This window comes from Haliotis asinina, chromosome 4 (genome assembly GCF_037392515.1).
Source record: "Haliotis asinina isolate JCU_RB_2024 chromosome 4, JCU_Hal_asi_v2, whole genome shotgun sequence".
Lineage (NCBI taxonomy): Eukaryota > Metazoa > Mollusca > Gastropoda > Lepetellida > Haliotidae > Haliotis > Haliotis asinina.
Genome location: NC_090283.1, coordinates 55,878,625 through 55,903,911, shown reverse-complemented (window position 1 = coordinate 55,903,911; position 25,287 = coordinate 55,878,625). Strand labels below are relative to the sequence as shown.

The 25,287-nt window shown below is 41.3% G+C and overlaps 1 protein-coding gene across 1 annotated transcript; it reads left to right on the top strand.

Moving 5' to 3' along the window:
• The first annotated feature begins 1,375 nt into the window (after positions 1–1,375).
• LOC137282598 (monocarboxylate transporter 5-like) lies at positions 1,376–24,042 on the top strand. Its single transcript, XM_067814370.1, has 6 exons — positions 1,376–1,554; positions 16,563–16,883; positions 17,552–17,695; positions 19,226–20,221; positions 20,633–20,683; positions 23,894–24,042. Exons 2-6 carry the CDS (start codon positions 16,685–16,687, stop codon positions 23,968–23,970), a joined length of 1,467 nt encoding a protein of 488 aa, XP_067670471.1. The 5' UTR covers positions 1,376–1,554; positions 16,563–16,684; the 3' UTR covers positions 23,971–24,042.
• Positions 24,043–25,287: the final 1,245 nt, after the last annotated feature.

Genomic DNA, 25,287 nt, shown 5'->3' with positions numbered 1-25,287 from the left:
TGGAGTGTAAATTGTATAACATTCAAAGAGAGATATTAATGTTAAATCTAAAAAGTACTGCAAAACAAGATCCTCCAGTCACGCTGTCATTGATGTTATATGGAAATCCTGATATGACCACTGAACAGAATGTATACGTTTTTAAATGTGTGCAAACTTACATTCAACAATCAAAACGTTTTGTGTGATTACATAAATTGCATTCCTTCCTCTCTTTCATTTTCCTGCCTCTTCACTCTATTCTTTTCTAAGATGTATAAAATTAAAAATGTACGTATGTAAATAGTAGGGAGCGGGTATTTTAAGTTGGATAACTTGTCCCCAATCCCGTTCACACTTGTGAATAACATATGTTTAAAACCAAACAGATGCCAGTTTTGACAGCTTTCATTGTAATATGTTTTGATAAGCCCTATTTCATGTCCTAGTTTTTCTCCGATGCTTTGTACTGCACATATGTGAGCATGCTACTTGCTATACATGCTTGGCCATATCAGCAAAGTACGCCTGCTAGTCAATATAATCCAGACTGGGGAGTTAGATAACGTATGTAACACGGACATGGATCACTGGTAGGGAAATAGGTTACAGTGCAAGTGGAGTCTAGGTGATTTTATTGCGACGGAAACTTTGCTATATGTAACAGAGTATTTGTGATTTTAGTATCAGGAAGGGGTAAGGTGTGATAAATGGCCTCCAAAATCATAATTACGAGAGAGTTGATTTCACATTAACTTACATTAGGTTTCCATCAGTAATAAGTAAATATGATGTTGTTAAAAAACTACTGATAATCACATAAAAACACTAATTGTCATGAAATTAATACAAGTTGATAAATGCTGATAAGTGGCAAATGACCCAATACAGTAGTAAGTGTAAAAATAATACAAAGTGTTCCGATTAGTGTTTATTACCTTGTATCTAAAGCTTGTGCTATGTTATCAGTTAAAAAGCGAGCATATGAATTTTTATGACGTGGTCTAATGTCAGAGAAACTTTGTGCTGATGTACGAAAAAATGGTGTATGAAAGCTTCATTCATTGTCCCAGATAATTCCCTGTTAGGCAGATGGCATATTATTGATGCTACTCATGCTGATGTTTCCAAAGATGCATATCACACACATGCTATTATCATTTCAAACATATGACACTTGTGTCTTGCGGGATAATGTCAGTTACATACTAGGTAACGAATTTAGTATGTAGTGTATGAGTCACTATACTATATTCCACCGTTGGTACCAAAATCCCTCTGTTGTTTTAACACTGCACATTTCAAAACGTGAGCACAGTGGGAGCAAACCCTTCTCCTGTTGCTTTACGCATTGGTTAGTCTACTGCTGGCTTAGGTTATATGTGCGCATGTCGGTGTCCCCGGCTTAGTATGCAAAGGATGATAGCGGATGATAAACTGCAGTGAGGGACACTGGCGTGCGCACATCTACTCTAAGTCAGCAGTAGACCAACCACGGCAAATAGCGACAGGCTGATCTTTTCTGTTTGCGACTATATGATCTGCAGCTCCACACAATCGACAAGGACAGGAGGGGTAAGTTTGTCCGCTACAATGCACTTCACTTCAAATAAAATATAACCATAATAGTCCATTTGTATGTAGTATATATTCATCCATATTGCATGTACAAAATGGTGAGTCATTTGGAGGAAATGAGATTGTCAGCGTCTCAAGCTCTCTGGGCTTAAAGAAGTAGTAAGACTGAGGTAATGGTGGCAAAATGTTTGTCAAAAGTTTATTACAGAAGGAGAGTCTACCAAACAATGTACAGAAATATTTCAATTCAGTTAATCACGTATCAAACCATACGTGACATCGCTACAGATGTAAACGCATTGGATTCATATACACGTTACTATTCATGCTTAGCATGATATAAATACGTGAATAATAAATGGTTGCTTTGCTGGGCGTTTGTTGTTTAACGCCGCAATCAGCAATATTCCGTCTGGAATGTTTGTTCTTATAAGGTGGTCTATCTACTTTGATTGTGCCGTTTTCTCAACATAGTTTTCAATCCAAACTGACAATTATTACGTACATCATAATATTCTGATGAAAAAGGTTCCGTCTGTCACTCGAGATAATGAAAGTGAGTGAGTGAGTTAAGATTTAACGTCACATCGGCAATGTTGCAGCCATATCGTGACGAGAACATACGTGGCATACAAATATATATATATATATATATATATATATATATATATATATATATATATATATATATATATATATATATATATATATATATATATATATATATATATATATATGCATATTATGTAGAACCTGTCGACGAAGGACAGTAAAACCACTAGACTATCACAGTTCATATTAAAACTAGTGTGGAAACTTATAAAAATATAACAGTATCATTATTTGGACAGTACAATATAAAACCAGGCCATAGATCGCCAACAACAGAGGGTAGATCATCATACTAGGGACCATGGGGACTTACAATACCTCTGCTACCTGCATGGTCCCTAGCTGGATTTACACCATCCCCTCAGCTGCTAGCGATTGTATGCAAGATTAGCCACAAATTAAAATGACACATATTCTACGGCTAAAAAAGTGGAAGAATAAATCTGACTTCAACAGTTTTTGGACTTACGTACCCTCTCAGGAGGACAATATGTTTACGGTACTTCAACCCCCTTCGAGGATACAGCCACTAACAACCGTATACGTAGTTCCTGATTCAACTTCCAATCTTAAAATATTTATCTATTTACAAGTCATGTAATAAATCTAATTCTTTTAAAAACGCAATGATTAAATGATTACTAACGTTACTAAAAAGATCCTTCATAGTTCCCGATTTAAAATAGTTATCCCTTGTGATGGAATATTCAACACAGTCAAGCAAAACGTGCTTGACTGTGATTCTTTCATCACAAGGGATACAGAACGGAGGATCTTCACCTTTAAGCAAATATTCATGCGTATATCTTGTGTGGCCAATGCGACATCGTCGCATGATGACCTCTTCAAATCTGGACTGACAACCCAAGTAGGTGTTACCGATGTAGGGTTGTATTTCATGTAACTTGTTGATACCGACTTGAGTGTCCCACCTTTTCTGCATCAGATCACGAATGTAAGACCTAATGGTAGCTTTATAATCAGTGTGTGGAATGAGAATTGGTGTCACAGATTTGTTGAGTGCTGCTTTAGCAGCAAGGTCAGCGAGTGTGTTCCCAGAAATGCCAACGTGGCTGGGTAACCAACAAAAAACGATGTCGTATTGGCCGGTAGCAAGATCATTATACAATTCAATAATTTCTATTAAAAGTGGATGTATACAAGAAATATTCTTAATAGCCTGAAGGCAAGAAAGAGAGTCGGAAAAGATTTTATATTGTTTACGTTTAGGGTGTCTATATATTTAAGAGCTGTTAATATTGCATTTGCTTCGGCTGTAAAAATGGAGCTTTTATCTGGAATTCTAGAAGATATTGTTCTGGATCCAATGACAGTGGCACAAGCAACTGCGCCACCGTCCTTGGAACCATCTGTAAATAAGGGTTTGTAATTGTTATATGTATGTTTCAATTGATTATATTCTTGTTTATACTGTAATTCATTCGTTTCTGATTTTTTAAATGTAGTTAATGTTAGGTCAACCTGTGGCCTAACCAACTACCAAGGGGGAGAGGAAAGAAGACGGAAGGGAGCTATATTGTCCAGCTTAATTCCAGCAGCAGCAATAAACGGCTTTATTCTGAGCCCAAGAGGTGGAACAATAGAAGACTTTTCGCTATATATATCCTCATAAAGAAGACTGAAGACAACGTTATATGCAGGGTTAGATTCGTTAGAGTATAGTTTTGTGATATATTGTAAAGATAATTTGATACGGCGTTGTGCAAGAGATGGTTCATCGGCCTCAACGTAAAGACTGTCAATAGGTGAGGTTCTGAAGGATCCAAGACAAAGTCTTAGACCTTGGTGATGAACAGGATCAAGAAGTTTAAGATTACTTTTGCAGGCTCCACCATATACGATGGAGCCATAATCAAGTTTAGAACGAACGAGTGATCGATAGAGATGGAGAAGGGTAGCTTGATCCCCTCCCCATTTTGAATTTGAGACAACTTTCAACAAATCAAGTGCTTTCAGGCATTTAGTTTTGAGTGATTTAATATGTGGTAAAAACGTTAAATGTGAATCAAAGATTAGACCCAAGAATTTGGCTTCCTTCACAACTTTAATGGGCGTCCCATCTAGGGATAGTTCAGGGTCTTTATGTGGTTTGTATTTACGACAAAAATGTATGCAGTTAGTTTTCGATTTAGAAAATTTAAAGCCGTTTTCAAGACACCATTTATTAATCTTGTTTAAACACAACTGCAATTGCCGTTCAATGGTATGCATATTTTTACCACGACAAGAAATATTAAAATCATCCACAAATAACGATCCATCAACTGAATCGTTTAAAACCTTTGATAAACTGTTGATCTTGATGCTAAAAAGTGTGACAGACAAAATACTGCCTTGTGGAACACCCTGATCCTGATTGTAATGATCAGACAGGGTAGAACCCACTCGGTCCTGGAATTGTCTGTCATATAAAAAGTTGGCAATAAATTCAGGCAAACGACCTCGCAAGCCAAAGTCATGTAAATCTCTCAGAATGCCATATTTCCAGGTTGTGTCATATGCTTTTTCGCGATCAAAAAAGATAGACACAGCGTGTTGTTTATTAATTAGTGCGTTTTTAACAAATGATTCCAGTCGCACCAAGTGATCGACAGTACTTCTGTTTTTACGGAAACCACACTGTATATCTGTTATGAGATTATTTGTTTCCAAGTACCAAACAAGTCGATTATTTATCATGCGTTCCATGGTCTTGCAAACACAGCTAGTTAATGAAATCGAACGATAATTCGATGGATCCGTATGATCACGTCCAGGTTTAGGTATTGGTACTACTATGGCGTCACGCCATGACGGAGGAAAGTTACCCGATATCCAAATATTATCAAAAATATTTAGGAGAGTTTCCAGACAGGATTCTGGTAAATGTTTCAGGAGTTGATAATGTATGTTATCAGCTCCTGTAGCAGTGTCATGAATAGGAGTTCATGAATAGAAAACGTTTCATTGTAATCTTCCCCATTATCAGAATTGAAATTAATAGTTTTCTTTTCTTCTTGTTTTTGATATTGCTGAAATTTTGGTACATAATTAGAAGAGGAAGAGTGTTTAGCAAGGGTTTCACCCAGTTTATTAGCAATATCTGATTTATCAGTAAGCAATTGATCTCCATGTTTAAGATGATGGACAGTAGATTTAGTACCTTTACCTTTGATTTTCTGGACCATGTTCCATACCTTGGACATGGGTGTCCGAGAATTTATTTTGGATACATAATTTTGCCAAGATTGGCGTTTGTTCTGCTTGAAAGTACGTCGTGCTTTAGCATTTAAAATCTTACATTTATTTAAATTATGCACCATAGGATGCCGACGGAAATAATGTTATGCTTTTTTCCTTGCCTTCCTAGCTTGTTTGCAGTCATCGTTGAACCATGGTTTTCTTATGTGTGGAACTACAGAGGACTTTGGTATACTACTCATCAGCTATGGAATTTAGTTCCTCAGAAAAACATTTAATAGCATCAGGAACGTCAATAAAACGTTCAGGATTAAGTTTCTCCGCACACAAGTGTTTCATATAAAGCCCAGTTAGCCTTTTTAAAATTCCGCCTTGATGATGGAGGAACATCAGATGGAGTCACAGATTTTAGAATAGTAGGAAAATGGTCACTTCCACAAAGGTCATCGTGGACTGACCATTCGAATTCATTTAGTAGTTCTGAATTTGTGAGTGACAAGTCGAGAGCAGAATAGGTCCCTGTACCAGGGTGTAAATATGTGTTGGAACCATCATTATAAATACATAAATCATTGTCAGAACAAAAGTCTCCCAACAATTTCCCTTTAGTGTTTGTAGTTACACTACCCCAGAGTGGGTTGTGCCCATTTAAATCTCCCATTATAATACAGGGCTTCGGGAGTTGGTCATACAGGTCTTGAAGATCAGACGGCGAAATATAAAGAGAGCAGAGCGTAAACGCTACATGTAAAGTAATTCTCACTGCAACAGCCTCCATATTAGTATTAAGTGAAACAGGGCTTTGAATAACGTTTTGTCTGACTAGAATGGATGATCCACCAATGGCCCTATCGCCTGGAGGAGAAAAACAATGATAGGCAATATAGTTCCGTATCTCAAAATTGTTATTCTGCTTTAAGTAAGTTTCCTGTAAGCAGAATGCTGACGGGTTAAAGTCCTGAACTAATAGTTGTAAATCATTAAAATTAGTTCTCAGTCCTCTACAATTCCACTGGACTAGTGGTGACGAAGTTATCGCTTAGGCGGATGAACAGGAGATCGACCTTTCACCTTTCTTGAAGGTAACAAGCTGTGTGCCCGACAATGGCCGGCGTCTGACACATCCATCTCTTCAAGTGATCCAAATTTATTGAACAGCTGGATCTGATTTTTAGCCCCTTTAGAGGTTCTACCACTCTGACACTGTTTTAAAGGTTCGGTTTTTGATTTAGATTTGTTTTTTGCAATATGTTGTACATTTGTTTATGATCTGGAAAGCCGTACTGGCTGTGATGACGTTTGTGTCTCACTTAAAGACGAATCCGTATCACAAGATTTCTGAGAAGGAAGAGTTGATTGTGATGTAAGAACGGTCTGTGAGCTGGACGTCTCTTGTGAAGGAGGCACTTTCACTACAGCAGATAACAACGTGGGTACAGATGTCTTCGCCCATGTGTAATCAGTCTGGCAACCTATGGTTTTGAGAGATGCAAGGTTTGGTTTTGGATGAGTGAGCGCACCTGATGCAACACTGGCAAATGTAGGTCCTGGTTGCTCTTGCGCAAGAACAATTTTCTTTGCTTCCATTCCTATATTACGATCATGTTTGACTTGAGAGATTTTAGTCTGCAGTTTCCATGAGGGACATTCCTTAGACGAGGACGGATGGTTACCCGAGCAGTTAACACAAGAAGGAGATTTGTCACATTGTGTACTATCTTCACAAGTTCCACCACATCGATGGCAAGCAGCTGGATTACGACAGGAGTTTGATCCATGACCATATTTTTGACAATTGTAACATCTTAAGGGATTAGGGATGAAAGCATCCACTCTCAGTTTACAATAGCCAGCTTTAAGTGAGTCTGGACGAGTTGGGACACCAAATGTGAATAAATAAGTATTGGTATTTAAAATTTTATTGTTCCTTTTAAATGTGAAGCGTTTAACATCAGTGACTCCTTGTGATGTCAATTCTGACAGAATGTCCTTTTCAGGCATGTCTGAGAGGCAACGTATTGTGTCACGGACAATGCCTTTACTACAATTCAATGTCCTGTGAGGGCAAACCTGGACAGGAACATTAGCCAGTACTTTAGTTGAAAGGAGAATGTTTGATTGTATTTGTTTCTTACATTCAATCAAAAGGCAGCCAGAACGGAGCTTTTTAACCTCCTTTACTTCTCCAACTAAACCTTCAATACCCTTTGCTATAGCAAAAGGGTTCAACTTGAGTGAATTTCCATCTGCAGCAGACATGACCAGAAACCTAGACCAATTCTTCTGATTATTTTGTGATGGTGAAGCATCATCATCCTCAGATGAGAATGAATCTTCAGGATCATGCGAACGTTTTTTGTAAGGGGGTGCCATGGTTGTTTTAAGTATGATTCATCCTCCTGGCTCCCCACCCACCACGGAGTGTCAACAAGGACAATGCCTCATATCTGTGGATTTCCACCAGATGGCACCAAGGATACCAGGAGGGTATACTCAAGTAGAAACATATCTTGAGAAGATATATTCTACTAGATTGGCCCATGAGCCACCGCCTTCTGGGCATTAAGACTCTAGGCAAAATAATTATTCCATTTTGCAATCGTGTGATTTTTACAGCTTTTGAAAAGTATATCAAGCAGTTGAAGAAATATTTTAAGAAATATTTTAAAAAACATTCAAATACGCAGGGCTTGGCATGACCAGCCGATTGGTTGAACCGGGCCCATTCAACCACCCGTCTAGGCGAAGTCAGGCCCAAAGTGGTGTATTGAGAAACAGGAACACGGTTACAGGTCCCTATTGCCCTCAACCACCAGGATCCCCTCCTCCACCGACACAGGGCCGCATCCCACGGCAAACGGGTTGGTGGACCCAATATCCCCCCGGGTACACTACGGGGGTGTCGGCGAGCTCTTGGCGTTACCCAGCACCCACCACGAGGAGGTGGCTCGCCACAGGTGCCCGAGATAATGAAAATGCACGTCATATCGTGGCAATCTTACCAATGAAAGCGATTCCCAAAGAAATCAGTTTAGTTTTGGCACCATCACCGTGCCTCGAGAGATCCGAAGAACCAAATCTTTGGACTACTGTTCAGGCTGCCCGGTGGTTGCCAATCAGTATAATGTTCATGTTAGGACAGTCTGTAAGAGACTGCAGGAGTGGTAACATGTCACTAACAGCATCCATGACCGTCCTCGCAGTGGGTGACCTTCAGTATCATCACAGCGTCACGACCGACAGATTGTGCGCAACCATCTGAGTGATCGCTTCTCCAGAGTTAAGAAATAGCACGCCAGGCCACTGGAATCACAACGAGGCCATCAGTGCCAATGCAGTGCCTCGGTGTTTGCGCGGAAGAAATATCTGCTCTCACAGACCATATCGTAGACCTGTTCTGACCGCTCATCGCCGCCCCAAACGACTGAAATGGGCAACTCTGTATCGAAACCGGCGGTATTGGCAATGGAGAACTCTGCTTTTATCTCAGGAAAACCGATTTTGTTTCGACAATCAGTGACAGGGTGAGAGTATGGTGCAGGCAGGGGGAACTGCCCCAATCAATGAGTCTATTGTTCAAAGAGACTCGTGGGGTGGTCCAAGCATGATTTGAGTGGGGTGCTATTGGTCTAAACTAGTTAGCTGACATCTTGGCATTCCAGAATGTTGATCCATAATGAAGAAATGACGTGACAGCTGCTCGCTATATTGACCATGTCATAAGGCCCCACGTTGTACCACATTTTAGACGTTTCATAAATCCTCAAGCAAGACGCTCGTGCCCACACTGCCAGAGCAAAACTTGACTTCCTAAGATAGCATGGCACCCAAACCATTCAGCAGGCATGCATTCAGTCCCTGTTTAAGTCTAAGAATGGTATACGTACATTTGATACCGGGCACTATTTGTGATGTTGTGTGTGAACTAAATGTGATTCCCAGAGATGTGTTAACCATAATGGTCAAGTCTGAACTCAGTCCTCCGTTTTGACTGTTAATTAAAGTGAACAAAGTGTTTGCTTTAAGAAACTGCTGTCGGTATAACATTTCTTTTGTGGTATATTTATGCAGTAATAGCATCTGACTCGACATCTGAGAATGATATAAGTACATTTTATCCTGAGCAAACTGTGCTTTCCAAAGTCTGTTACAGAAGCAGAGTGAATTTGATAGCCACGGCATATTTTGCCCCCAAAATGACGATGTAGAACACACCATTTGCGCTGATTCCTCAAAAGGTATCTGTTATCAATTTGAGTCCCTTTCATAGGCTGTTCCTAGATTTATCAGTGCTAAATAGTTAACCTCATAAATTATACTGGAAAGGTTCTGCTGGCTTGGGAAAATCTGTTAAGAAGTTTCACACTATAAGCAAGCGTGGTGCAGCCTGGACGCCAATGGAAATAATCCGGATACGCGTAGTTCAGGACAGTGAATGGGCAGGTGTACAACAATTAAACAGTGTGGCTGACTCTATGCAGAAAGAGATCACGTTTAACAGAATTGAAATTAAGGCAAGAATAGGTACATTAGACTGTTGGAGAGACAGAAAATGATTGTGTTAGACAAATTAGATTCCAGAAGCGGACAATGATACAGTGGGGTGTCCAATCAGCTGTTTAGTTCACAACTTGGCGCCGTCTGGAATATATGGTAGGGTTAAGCTCTCATTTCATTCCCAAACTGGAACTCGTCTGCATCAAGGTGAATACAGATACTCAAGCACCATTTAGTAGTTGCAGGGCTTAAGCTGGTACGACAGTCCAACAGACACTAGTAACTCATCCAAGGACTTACGATGGGAAACCATTTGAAATTCAGTTTGAAAGAATGGGTTGAACCAGTCCAATCTTCAGACGAGCCGATTGAGGAGTGTGCTAAAAATGTTCAAGAACTATATGTAGTAGTAGCAGGGTATCCGAATGTGCGTGAAGCAGTTGCAAGAGGAAGCTCTACACCTGGTAAAAACATCGTCAAACAATCTAATCATTCAATTCATTCATTCTTTCCACTAGGAGGTTGGACGTCAGAAAGGTCGCTTTCACAGAGGAGGATAATTCAGATCTCCTTGTTAGTACTTTAGAGAATGAGAAAACTGTCGTTATGAAAAAGCTTGTTTTCCAGACCTTACGGATGCAATTGCCAAAACTTTAGGTTTACACTTATATATTGAAACGCTCTTTGAAATGAAACCTGATATCAAATGTACACAAAACACAAACTTTGTAAACCTCAGCGATAAGGTTGACAAGGTGGTGTCAGATGCTACCAGCCAACTTCATCACCAAGAAAACAAAGAGCTGAAGTAAAAACTATCAGCACTGGAAGATAAGATCATCGACTTCGTATCTAGGAACCGAAGAGAAAATCTAATTTTGCCATGGGATCCCCGGTGATAAAGGTGAGACAAGGGAGCAATAGGAGAGTTCAGTGCGTGAGTGTCTATATAAAACAAATGCATATGAATAACACCAATGGGATGGTGATAATAGCAACACATCGATTAAATCTGCGGAAACCAGGCTCTCCAATCATCGCTAAATTCTTGAGGTCTAAACATAATAGCAGCAGGTAGTGACAGATAATTATATGTTTCAGTGACAGTGGGCAGCACAAGTGGGATATGCATCTACACCAGTTGGTAAAAGCCGAGTGAGCAACCAGGAGCTGACAAACTGGATCAACCTCCTGTAGTAAGCGTATGCTTGGAAGTGACATTTCACTTCCTTTAGACATCCCGTTTGGTTGGACGGAGGTGACCAAACGGGACCAGGATCAGAGCTCTTATATCTGTCATCTGTTCAAAATTTCAAGGAAAGTGCACCAACAATCAATGCAGAGAATAGAAGGTGTTAAGATGGATTATGACATCAAACTCAATCAACAATCTTTTGAGATGGGAGATCTTGCTTACGTGCTGGTAAAGTTGGCTTTAGTAAGAAACTAAAGTATACATGGAACAGCCCATACTTGGTCACTTACCGCCTTTCTCCCGCACTTTGCCAACTCAGCGATCGGAAGATGACATTTGTCCTCCATCATGACCAAGTGAAGATGTCATAATCGCACAGTTCCTGTGTGGTTTAAGATCCTTGATCTGAATTGGGTCAAGGGGTAACAACTAACCATGATGGGGAAGCAGATGGTCACCCGTGCAACAAGACAGAGCAGCGTGACATATCTGTTGACAGGACGTTCACAACGGATTAAGACGAGAGTCCCTAAGGGACCTGTCTGGATGAAGGATTATATCGAATAATCAAGAGATAGGTAGCTTTTCAAACTGTATATAATTCCTGTCATAAGTGTGTACGTCCTGGACATAATTTTGATCCCGTGACTTACAATTAATAACGTATGTAAATTAGGTTTAAGTGGTGGAAGTGATTTATATCCGTATCTTTTAGCTGCCATGGAAGAGGAACACTTTAGGACGAATCTGGGCACCATTACTAGTGTCGCGGGTCCTGGCCGCTAAGGAGTGGACTGAGGCGAAGTGATGCTAAAGCCGTTTATTCTGTAAATATACTGAACATCATTGAAAACGCCTGTAAATTTTGAAATAAGGCAATAGAATCTTTTGGAAATGGAAAATTAATGGTGGGAATTGTGATAATAACACACTAGATCGTAAATAACGCTCTACAGTAAAAAACGGATCGTTCGAACACATCATCGAACACATCACATGAAAACAACAAAATTCATGCACATCACACACGAAGGGCACAAATTGCATGCAGAAAGCATGCTGTTCAGGGGTATAAATGACCTTCGGCACAAAACCGTTCTCATTTTCGCAGTACTTTCGTAAGTAAAGTTTTTTCGCCATGCCAATATTGTCACCAGAGGAACGAGAACAGGCCTTGGGTATGTTGCAGGTCGGCGCTTCAAGCAGAAACATTGCACGACGATTTGGGTGTCATCATTCGACCATTCTGAGGCTTGCTAACAGATACCAACAAACAGGAACCAGCAGGGACCGGCAACGCCCAGGTCAGGCACGTGTTACCACCCCTCGTCAAGATCGAGACATTGTACGGCGCCATATTCGGGATCGAACCTTGCCCGCTGCCAGAACCGCCAACGCTGTCCAGGGTCGACGTGGTTTGATCAGCGCTTCCACCGTCCGACGCCGTCTCCGTGCGGCAGGGTTACGTTGTCGACGCCCTTACGTTGGACCCATCCTGACTGACAGGCATCGCCGTGAACGCCGACAATGGGCTGAACAGCATCGTGTGTGGTTGTTACGACGTTGGCATGGTGTGGTGTTCTCCGACGAGTCGCGTTTTCACTTGCGAAATGCTGACGGGCGTCTACGGGTATGGCGTCGACGGGGTGAACGTTATCATCAGGATTGTGTTGTGCAAACCGATCGGTGGGGTGGAGACAGCATTATGGTGTGGGGAGGGATAAGTTATCACCACAGAACCGCTCTGATTGTTTGTCATGGCAGAGTGAATGCTGTTTACTACCGTGACAACATTCTTCAGAACAACGTCGTTCCCTTCTTTCACCAGCATCAAGATCTGCACACATTTCAACATGACAATGCACGAGCCCACACTGCACGTGTTTCGATACAGTATCTGGCTAACAACAACATTCCTCTACTTAATTGGCCTGCATTGTCACCAGATTTGTCACCCATCGAACACTTGTGGGATTACATCGGCCAACGCCTCGCACGTCGTCCGCAGATCAACAACCTTGGGGAACTCGACAATGCCTTGCAGCAAGAGTGGAATGCAGTGCCCCAGGACTTTATTCAGAGACTTATCCGTTCAATGAGGAGACGTTGCACAGCTTGTGTTGCTGCTAACGGGGGTCATACACGCTACTGACTTTCCATTTTGACCCCATCTTTATTTCATTGTCAGCTGCTATAAATCTTCACTGTTTTGCTTGATTGTTTTTTGCTTCTTTTCTTTATCAAACATTGGTCTACACAAATATGTAAAATTTACATAGATTGCTCACTTCTGCTCTTAGAAATCCACAATTTTAGGGGTGGTGCGTTTTCAATGATGTTCAGTATATATACACCAGAGGAATATGATGTATGACCGAGGGGTGTTAGAACTAACCTCGGCCGTGGCGTGACATGAAGTGGCCAGTAATATTGCACAAAGGTTACCATGGATAATATCTTTACAATATCATATAATATTGCACATGAAGTGGCAATAGCAATATTGCACGAATGTTACCATTGATATTATGGTCTTTACAGCCTTTGATATTGCACGTTGACTATTATGAGCAAATGAAAAAAACCAGACATCACTCACACTTACTTACGTGCTGGTGCTAATGTTTTATTAGTAGTCCCGAGCAACGCGATGCCTTATAGCAGATATATATTAGACATTATGTATGATATCGCGAACCTTTATGATAATAGCAAAGGAAGTGGACATAAAAGGTACATACCTGTAAATATATACACCAGAGGAATATGATGTATGACCGAGGGGTGTTAGAACTAACCTCGGCCGTGGCGTGACATGAAGTGGCAAGTAGGAAGATGCCTACGTCACGGAACAGGTAACGCACGAGCGGACACGGGACAGGTAAAGCACGAGATGCTGCTGGTAATACACCCAGAGTAAGAGTGAGAGAAGAAGCGCTCGTAAATGAGCAGAGAGGAATAAAGTAGGAGATACGTAATGTATTAGTAAATACTTCCGGCGACACTAGGACGAGACTTTACGAGCCAGTCTAGGCCGCCAGGAGAGGCTCCACCAAACTGCAAAAGGACAGTGTGTGTACGTTATGTGAAAGCAAATGCACACACCTTCATCATCACATAACGCATGCTCACCTTCCTTGGATTTCCACCTAACAACATCTTGATGGATTTGTAATGATCAGTTGGGGCAGCTTCACTTCCTCTTGAGACGCCTTGAGGGTGAGCGTAAAAATGAGTGCAATGTGGCCTCCTTTACGGGTGAAAATCAACTCCAGCGATGGTTATACGAGGGGATGTCAATAAGTTTTGAGCCTTGCATAGAAAAACACAAAATGTTGGTATGAACCACATTTATTTTTCAACATAGTCCCTTTGTCAGTCAAGACACTTGTTCCATCTTTTCTGCCAGTCACTGATGCCATCTCTGTAGAAGGCGCCATTTTGGTCCTCAAACCAAGCCTCAGTAGCAGCAATAAGCTCATTATCATCCTGAAATCTACAACCACGCAAGTGTTTCTTGAGATTTGGGAACAGATGGTAACCACTTGGTGCCAGGTCTGGAGAGTAGGGGTGATGCGGCAAGATTTCGTACCCGCATTCCTGGACAGCAGCGGCTGCAACGTGAGAGGTGAGTACTGGAGCATTGTCTTGATGTAGAAGAATACCACGTCTGATCTTGCCCCGGCGCTTCTCCTTTATTGACAGTCGCACTTGCCTCAACAAGTTAGCGTAATATTCCCCATTCATTGTTCTTCCTTTTGGTAAGTAATCTATATGGATGACGCCTTTGCTATCCCAGAAGACTATTGCCATTACCCTGTGCAATGATCTGGAGGCTTTGAACTTTTTGGTCCTGGGAGAAGTGACATGTTTCCATTCCATGGATTCTTGTTTGCTCTCAGGATCATAGTGGTGGATCCAGGTTTCATCACAGGTTACTAGCCTAAAGTGAAAATCTTCTGGATTCTTGTTGTATCTGGTTAGCATGGAGTTGCTTATGGTGACCCTTGTTTGCTTCGTTTCATCTGTAAGCATTCTTGGCACCGATCTTGCACACACCTTAGACATAACGAGTTGTTCATGAAGAAGTGTCTCGATGGATCCGTGTGAAATGTCTGTGGTCTCCTCTAACTCGTGGGGTGTGATTCGACGATTTTCCAGCACAAGTCTATGCACTCTGTCAATGTTTCCCTGACTAGTGCTTGTTGTTGGGTGACCTGGACACGGGTCATCTTCAAGACTCTCTCTACCATGCTTAAATTCATTGACCCATCGTTTGATGGTAGCAGATGAAAGGCAAGACTTCCCATAAACTGCTGAAAGCCTTTCTTCAGTGTTCTTCGCCGAGTTTCCTTCAAGAACTAAAAACCTAATTACTGCTCTATACCCAATTTTATTCATTTTCACTGCCGTGCGTGGGGTCTCTTTCTGTCAATGTGAGCTGTTCAATACCTTCTGAAAGTAGGATACCAAAACTTATACATCACATCAGCTACATCCCAAGGTTCAATGTCGCACCATAGGCTGTGACGCCTGGGTATGTAAAATGCTCAAGGCTCAAAACTTATTGACATCCCCTCGTATTATCCATTTTTCGATAATTTAAGAATGTAATCTAAGTCTGTGCTATCTGCCATATGATGAGATGTTAGAAGATGTAAAACCACGGATATATATGCTCTACATTCTTTGGCGGAAACCTTAAAATCAGTGATCAACACTGGTGAGAATGGTGAGCTACTCCACCGGTGAAACATCCTGTCCCTCTTGGAGCAGTTTCGATAGCAAGCCTAAAAGAGGTGTGTGTGTGTGTTCTCGTTCACATTTAATCTCGGAGTAAAGAGTTACCAGTCTGGATACCATTTGGATACCAGACTCACTAACATTATATCAACACTTACGATATCAGATCACCTGTATATTTGCATTCGGACTCACTGAAAAATACTCGCAGTTAGCAATATTCCAGCAATACCATGACCGGGGCACCAGAACTATGCTTCATACATTGTGTCATTGACTTGGATCTTGTGCATGGCCAGCGGACACTTAAACCAGTAGGTTCTCATAATCTGTCTTCCACCTGAACATGGTTGTTGTATTTGGTTTTTTTAATAAATCGTGCTGGCGTGTTCGGCACCCTTCGATGTTTAATTTCACTCATAATCAACCAATATTGTTTCATGTGCTTCACTGCATCTTCTAACTTGCCATGCAAAGTGCCCATTGAGCACACAAAAGGTTACATTTACCTTAGAGTATCTATGACTTCAAGTTTGAGTTTAGATATGTCTATCAAAGTGTAGCGTGTTCCTATCCTTATTGTGTGTACCATACAAGTATTTAGATTTTTAAGACAGCTTCCAATGTAATGGAAGGGCATGGCTATTTATATATGAAGATGTTAACATTTTCAAACATTACAAAACGGGGGTTACATGCACATTTCAGCAAATACATGTTTGAACATGTACACAAAAATCAACGGTTTGTTTTGCAGGAACCGCTTTGACGCACCGGAAGTATTATACAAATTAGATGCAAACCGTACTCACGTCTTGAAGAAGAAGACACATTCAAGGATAAAGGACAAAATACTGGATGTCAGTTTGAAATAAAAACATGGAGAGCCAAACAAAGGACATTGATCGCGGATATGCGTGGGTTGTCTGTGTTGCTTGCTTTGCTATTTCGGTGCTCTCTGCCGCTCTATACACTTCAGTTGGGGTCATTACACCGGCCATTCTGGAATATGTTGATGACGACTTGGTCAAAGTATCGTGGGTAGGGTCAACACTGCTTGGAACGTTCACTATGTGCGGTAAGTTTGCCTGCTTAATGGTTTGCAACCATACGTGTTAGCTGAGCAGAGATTCCGGTCTAGTGTGGCAGACTGTTTATTCTGTTGTTCCCAAGCATGAGGCTTACTTCCTCAATCACCATGGAGAGCAGATGTTCATTATTCCATTACATTATTTTTCTCTCTTAATGTTTACTTATAAAATGATGATGACAACAGGAACTAGGTATTGTTCATCTAAGGTAGATTTGAGATGCCTACGAGCACTGACTTGAGCATGTATATGTATCTGTGTGTTTCATACAGAACCAAGACTGTTTGTAAGACTCAGCAAACATTGTAGTTAAACCAGTCTTTGCCACACATACCTCAGAGTCATAGTGTACTTATTAGATTCGCAAGTTCTGTATCTCACTTAATACATGAAACACTGTTCTTCCGTATGTTGAAATATTTGCCACCAATGTTTGATGCTCGACCACGAAATAATGTCCATGTTGGTGCACAGGAGCACAAAAGAGACAAATTGAAAGAAATACATTGCTCCTTCAAAGACAAAAATGTTTGAAATGAAATTAGATGATGTAAATAGAAAACTTGGTATAGTGTCCAGAGCCGATCGTGACAAGTGTTCCTTTTGTATCTTGCTACCATTAGGGAAGCAAGTAACTAATGAAGGACTTTTTCAGGACCACTGGCAGGACTTATTCAAGACAAAATTGGAAACAGATGGGCGGGTATTATGAGTGGCATATTGATGCTGGTAGGACTGACTGCTGCATCCTTCTGTGAGACTGTCACTGGTTTGATCCTTACTTTTGGAGTCATAGCAGGTAAGAATCAACATGCTTTTTATGTAAACTTGCACTACATGATGTATTGGAAAGTGACGTTCATGGTTTCAAAAGAAAATGAGTGAGTTAGTCTGTGAATGACTGAGTTAATATTTATCGAACAATCAGTTATCACCAATAAGTTCATAAATTAAAAAAAACGGTACACGAAGAATAGTAAACATGTTGTATTATCATAGATAAGGTAAATCTAAATACTCGTAGCTGCATTTAGGCAGGGAATCATAAAAAGATATTATTATAAGAGAACAAGACAAAAATAGAAATGGAATATAGATCGCCAGCAACTAAAGGTAGATCACCATTCTAGGGACCAAATTGAGTGAGTGAGTGAGTTTTACGTCACACTCAGCAATATTTCAGCTATATGGCGGCGGTCAGTTAGTCGCCTCTTACGACAAGTACAGTCGCCTTTAATGGCATGCATGGGTTGCTGAAGGGCTATTCTACCCAGGATCTTCACGAGTCCCATTGTAAAGATATGTGCTAGAATTGCTGAAGATGTTGAAGGGCCTATGTGATTATAAGTGTGTAGGTACATTTATCTCGCGGTCTAGTCTAGACAACTTTCCAGACAGCACAGCATTTACTTGACGTTTCAATGCTTGCCAAATCTGTATTTTAGGAGATAAAAACACTCAGAGCAGCAATCGAGAATGCTACACCAACATGACGGACACAGCCCGGGTTCTTATAATGGGCATTTTGTCTGAGGTGTAATCACGAAGATCACTGCGAGGCTGCATCATCTACAATCCCTCATGACCGGGGACGTCACCCCAGGAGTGTGTGTGCGTCATGAGCGCCATTTTGTTTTGGTGATGTCATTCGGGAAGGGTGTGGTCAGCGCATGGATTCGCAATCTTGTTTCGGTGACGTCAGGACATTGCATCACCTACTACCACTCTGTTGAATGCATGTAGTTATACATGTTACAAGTTGTTGGTGGTCTATAGCCCATTTTCATATTTCATCGTTCTCTATAGATAAACTGTTAAACTTTTAGATTTCATTACTAGTTTTAAATATCTATCTGTGATAATCTAGTTGTTTTTTTTACCATTCACTGTTATGTATAATATTAATGGTTCTCGTCACGATATCGCTGAAATATTGCCGATGTGACGTTAAATGTTAACTCACTCACTGACTATAAACATTACATTTTAGGCATTGCTGCAATAAACATCTGTTTTATAATCGAGTATCATGTGTCCGTGAACGAATTGATAAATAGTAAAACGTCTCCATCACTGTAGACTAAACTACAAATATACAAAAAGTTGAAATTAAGTCTACGTTTGTAAATATGGCTGACGACTTGTCACCTTGAAACTTCATGACCTCGGAACGTGGACGGACATCTGATAAGATCTTTTAAAGCTTGGGACTGAAACCATTTATTTGTCACACATTCCTAATTACTCGTACCTCGTTGGTTGTTCTGTAAATTTTGACTCACTGGTGTATGCATCCACAGTCTTCGAACGCGTGTATTTATGTCAACAGGTCTGGGTTCTGGTCTAGCTGCCAATGTGAGTGGCGTGGCTCTCAGTGACTATTTCAGGAAAAGACTCCCAGTAGCATACGGTATCGTCATGTCTGGGGGTGCAGTAGGACTGCTGGTAACCGGACCTTTAACAGTTCAGCTGTTAGAGATGTACACTTTATCCGGCGCGCTTCTGATTTTGGGTGCCATTGCATTCAATGTGAGCTTAGCTGGAGCTCTGATTCGACCATCGTCTACAGTGAAGCAAGAGGAGTCAATGTCAAAAGATCTTCCCCGCCAAGAAGACACAGAGGAGACATGTGATGCACAAGGAGACTCTACAATGAAGAAGCAATCCCCACATGTTTTTACAGCTGAAAATGCGACCGTCAGGTTTGAAGAGCTTGACGAGAACCGTTGTTCTCCAGCTAATTCGCCAGGAAATATTGAAGAAAACAGTCCTGTGAAAAGTAATGAAACGGCAGGATCTCAGCCTGAACACAGCTCGCATTTGACAACTGAAAACTCACGGAGCAAGATCAGACCTCAGTGTCTAAACAGGTTTTGTTCAAATGGATTTTTCTTTTATCTGCTCAGTCTCATTTTCTGGGCTCTTGGGGATGCAGCCTGCATGGTTCATCTCCCAAATTATGCTGAATTGAAAGGCAGTACACCTGCACAGTCTGCAAATTTGTTCACTGTCATGGGTGTGCCTGCGTTCTTTGCCGGACTGCTGACTGGTTTTGCCGCTTCGGATACAGCTATTGGAAACATTATCCTTCACCTTGGACTACAAGCATTGTCAGGGGCGTCCATTCTCTTACTCCCCCTGCTGTCACATACGTACAGTCTCCAAATGGTTTTCAGTATCATGTATGGTATATACGGTCAGGGATCTTTTACACTGGTTGGTCCTATATGCATTGAGCTGATAGGCCGGTCCAAACTGGCCATTGGCTATGGTGTATGTTCCTTCTGCATGGGAATCGGCTACATGGTTGGACCACCTATTGCAAGTAGGTTAACTTTGAACGTATATTTTACCGGAGTATGTGGAAGTGGTTGATACGATGATGCTTTAATTAATGTGTAAGTGTAAATAAACTGATTGTAACATCTTGAGTGACCGGTGCATGAAACTGTGTATCATAGATACTCAAATACAGTGGACGTTGTCTAAACCGGCTCTCATCGTGACTGAAGAAATAACCAGTTTAGACAACGTGTCGGGTTGTAGAAGTGATGATAAATGTTCAAGCCACAGACAGAGATTTTATGCTAGTGTTGACACACTGCCGGATTAGACAGATGCCGGTTTTGATGGTTTCTACTGTATGCATTGGGTGTATACTGCTATAGGTTTTTATCATGACCATAAACTATTTAATCGTCAAACTTACATGAAGAACCATCACGTTGTGTTTCAGGTCTCATTTATAACAGTACCGGAGTGTATGACTATACGTTTCTTTTCTCAGGTAGGTAATTGTGATCTACATTATTGAAAAACCTTTCTAGTGTAAAGAAACAAGTAACATTCGCTTCATGCAACCAGCCAGATGTAAATAAAGTTACTAGAGAAAAGTCCACAAAATGATCAGTGAGTAAGTGTGCGCTGTTTATTTTGTTCAGACATACCGTCCGTGTTCCATATGCTAAAGTGAACAGTGTTACAAAGCTTTAATGAAACATGCAACTTTATGGATGACAACTTCTTGTTTACTGAAAAGAGTGAACAAATACAAAAGTTGTTTCACAAACCATCATTTTTCATTACTTGCATCACAGTTTGTGTCAAGGGTGTAGCGAGAGCTCAGGTAACAGCCAGGTAAGCGAGAGGCAACGTGGGATGTTGCTTTCATCTGTAAGGGGTGGTATCAATGGTCATCACACCTTAATTCTAAATCCGACATGGACTCGCTGCAGTCAGAGGCATTAGAGAGCACACGTATGATGATATGACTGATAGTCGCCTATTGTAAACCGCTTTGACGACAATACCGATTATCTAAACTATTTTCGACTTCCAAGTTGGGTGTGCCCATATATCATGATGGGCACACAGGTGGCGGGAAATGCGCCAAAGGTGGCAGGAAATGCATCTTGATGCAGACCCAGCTACGCTGGGCAGGCCATGTTCTTCGCCTGTGCCAGACCATCGGCTCCCCACGAAACTCCTGTTTGGTGAACAGCATGGCAATCTCAATGTGTCACTCAAGCCTTCGGCATTAGCCACAACTGGTGGGAGCAGGAGGGTAGGGACAGACCGAAGTGGTGGACAGCTGTTCACAGCTATCAAAGTCCCATGAAGCCAACAGAATGGATGCAGCTGAGCAACGCAGGCAAGTCAGGAAAAGCAGCGTCTGCAAGTCTCCGACAGCGGCCAACATCCCCTGTCCACATTGCACCAGAACTTTCGCCAGGTCCGCCTCACAAGTAATGGCTTTTCACACGACCCCTCCATGGGCGTTATCTGTTTGAAGACTGTTTTGCTGTGGTCGTTCTTCAAGTGTTTTCAGATGTTGCTCTGGAATCACAACATAACAATATGGACGTTTAAGAAATGTGTCAAATGCATAAAATAGTCTGCCCCGTTTAATTTCAGACTTGGACTTTGTAAACTGCCGCTTTAATTTCACAAATAAACTTCGTTGTGTGAGATGAATCAGTCTCTCAGTCAGTAGGGACAGTCACGTGACACGTTTGCACGTGCCTCTCGTTCACCTGGCTGTTACTACAGCCAATGATATTGCTGATATTGCTAATGAGACAATGATGGTTTGTTAGACTTTTTTTATTTTGTGATAATATCTATGACAGAGTTGGTATGTTTTTACTTTGTCGTTGGTTTGAGCCCTATACCATTGTTTGTTTTTGTGTTAGAGATTCGTTTGGCAGATTTTTACTCAAATGGCCTGTACCCCATCATCACGGCTTCATAACAGTGTAAGAAGTAAGAATCTACATTGAAACGTCACTCTGTGCAATAAACAAGAGGTCATCCATGAATATGTACAAACAATTGACAAACCACTGATCGTCAGGCGGTTACATTTCATTTCTGATAGAGACAAAACAACTAGGTCAAAAACAAAGCAACGTTCTCTTTGTAAACGTCTGATATTACGAAACTCTTTAAAAAAGAAACGCAAAATGAAATGAAAAAAATGATACTTACAATTTTGCACACAAATGTAAAAAAGAAAAACATTTTTAGGGGTGTACATATTTTTTTCTTTCTGAAATGTTTTAGAAGATCATACTTGATAAAACGCAACCAATAATGATTTTGAACGGTTTTATCAATCAGGATTGCCATGATGTGCGTGGATGTCATGCAGGACGAATATCAGGCACAATGATTGTTTCACATGTTCAAAGCATGAGTACAGCATGTGACTATAAAAGACCCAAATGAATCTCACAATTTCATCCACGATCTTTGCAAGTACTGTACACGACAATCTGAGGTGTCAAAGCTGCCGATCGAAATCAGGCAATTGGACGATTGCAAGCTGGAGAATCAAAGAGTGAGGTGGCAGGGATCTTCAACTTCCATCCCAACACAATAACTCGATTGTGAGATCGATTTCGTCAAACAAATTCGACAAATGACCGTCCAAGATCAGGAAGACTTGGAATCACCACACCTGCCCAAGGTCGGTACATCCGGGTAACCCACCTACGTGACCGCCGTCGCACCGCCCGGGACACAGCACAAGAACACTTTGGAGCCCAAAGCGTGTCCGATCAGACAATCAGGAACCGTATCTGAGAGTAGGAATACGTGCCAAAGGTCCAAAAGTTGCACCCTCCTTGACTTGACTACATCGACGTCGACGAGTGAGATGGTGTAACATGGTGCTGCCATGGAACCTGGTAAAATGGAGCCGCATACGATGTAGCGAGGAATCCCGTTATCTGCTCAGGCGAAGTGATGGTAGAGGCCGTGTCTACAGACGACGTCATGAACGTTTTACTCTTAACAGCATCAGACAGCATCAGACAGGTGGACAGATTCTGCGAAGAGAGTTTTATGGCGTGGGGAGCGATCTCATACACCCGTGCTTGTGCTTGTCCAAGGCAATCTGGCTTCCAGTCGATACATCGACCAGATTCTCCGTCCGCACGTCCTTCCAACAGGACAACGCCAGGCCCAACACAGCAAGTGCCATCGTGGACTAGCTGGCCAATAAGAACATCAATAACCTCCCCTGACCCTCCAGATCCCCGGATCTAAACCCAGTAGAACACCTTCGGGATCAGATCGATTGACAGGTACGTCGACGTTGCAATCCACCACAGAATCTTCAACAGTTGTTCCACATGCTGCAGGAGAAATGGAAAAAAAACATCCAACGACGGATTCGATCTCTATCCAGGAGGTGTCTGGCAGTGGTAGCAGATGGAGGTGTTCATACAAGGTACTGGCTTCAGCATCCCCTGGTGTACAGCAGTGATGACTGTTATTCTCATGGAATATGGACAAGATGCTCCACAAAATTTAATTCATGTATCGTTGTTTTCCTCTGATCTACACGTCCTTGAATAACACCAAATTTTCATTGATATCTGGGTTTTGCGTTTCTTTTTTTGAAGAGTGTACATTAATGTGCTTCCTTTCTAGCTTTTTCAGTACACTGTTTTCGTTTTAACTCTGTGTATATTTGTTCACTGTTTTGTTGCAGGTGCCTGTTTCATCATCAGTGCCTTCCTCACCTTGTGTATTTCGTTGGCGAAGAAGCAAACATTAATGGATATATAAATCGGAACATTTTTTTAAATATACAACAAAGAATGAAATAGTCACACGCAGTGAAATAAAGAGTGGAATCTTTCCCCGATTTCTTTATTAATGAAATGTCTAAGCAAATAACTGATTTCCAGTTTAAATATAAAAAAACGACATATGTAGAATGGTACATCTTCTGGAAGAGGAGAACAATGAAATTGCGAGACTTAAGATTACAACCCAGGAACTAAGGGCAAGTGAAGAAAACCTACCTAAAGATGTGTTACCGTTAAAAGATGAACTGATGACAAAATGCATCTAGTCCAGTGATATTCAAAAAACTTTGGATTCACAGACTAACGTCATCAACAAACGTACAAGCGCAGCTGATGGTAAAATAGATAGCATGAATGTTCTCTCAAAGCTGTCTTAATCAGAAACAGTCAAACATGTCTCTCCCTACAAGATTATTGAACAAGACAAGAAAAGCTATGGAATTCAAGAATACAGTCAGATGTAACATGTGTCAAGTGACCATATCATTGTTTCTCCAAGCCACAGTCCGAACACAAGACTGTCTGTCCCAACTAAAGCAAAAGAGGGGTGCGCTAGCTTATGTAAAGGCGTAAAGCTATTTAAACACTGGGATGTACAAAAACCGACATATACGATGCAGATTAATGTTTCATCATAGGATCCATAGCACATGTTTTATATCGTATTATCATCATCACTTCACCACAGGCGAGAGAAACAGCGTCAGCTGCGGAGAACGGATACCTAATAACACATGGTACTCAAACGACACATAAGGAGCCAGTAAAGAACACTATTAATCATCAATAAACTAGTGAACATTATAATGGTTTTATCACTCTGCTTAGCAGTATGGAACATATGGGGTATCATGTATGGTGCTCAGGAATCCGTAGCAGATTTACCAGCACGGATATATTCCTCACCAACAAGCACGGGTTCAGTGACAAGACAGCCTCATTCCTGAACACCATACACAGCGACTTTGATGTCTACTCCAGATACAGCGGTGATGCCTCAACACATCAACGAGGATCAAGAGGGATATGTGCTTTCGTACAAAAACCACGTGGTGTAATGTAACTGTGCTGAATACTCCAGAAAGTGACCATGTCTTTGCAATCAATGTTCAACTCCAGACTGTGAATATGAATGTGATCGGGACAAGACTGCCGTCTACAAATGTCCTGGACAGTGTCTACCGAGAACAGGTACAGTACACGCTGGACCTGTTTCATATATATTCACAACAGGGTACGGCCATACATGATGGTGATTTTAGTGCAGACATTCGTTATTGTGTTAACAACAGAA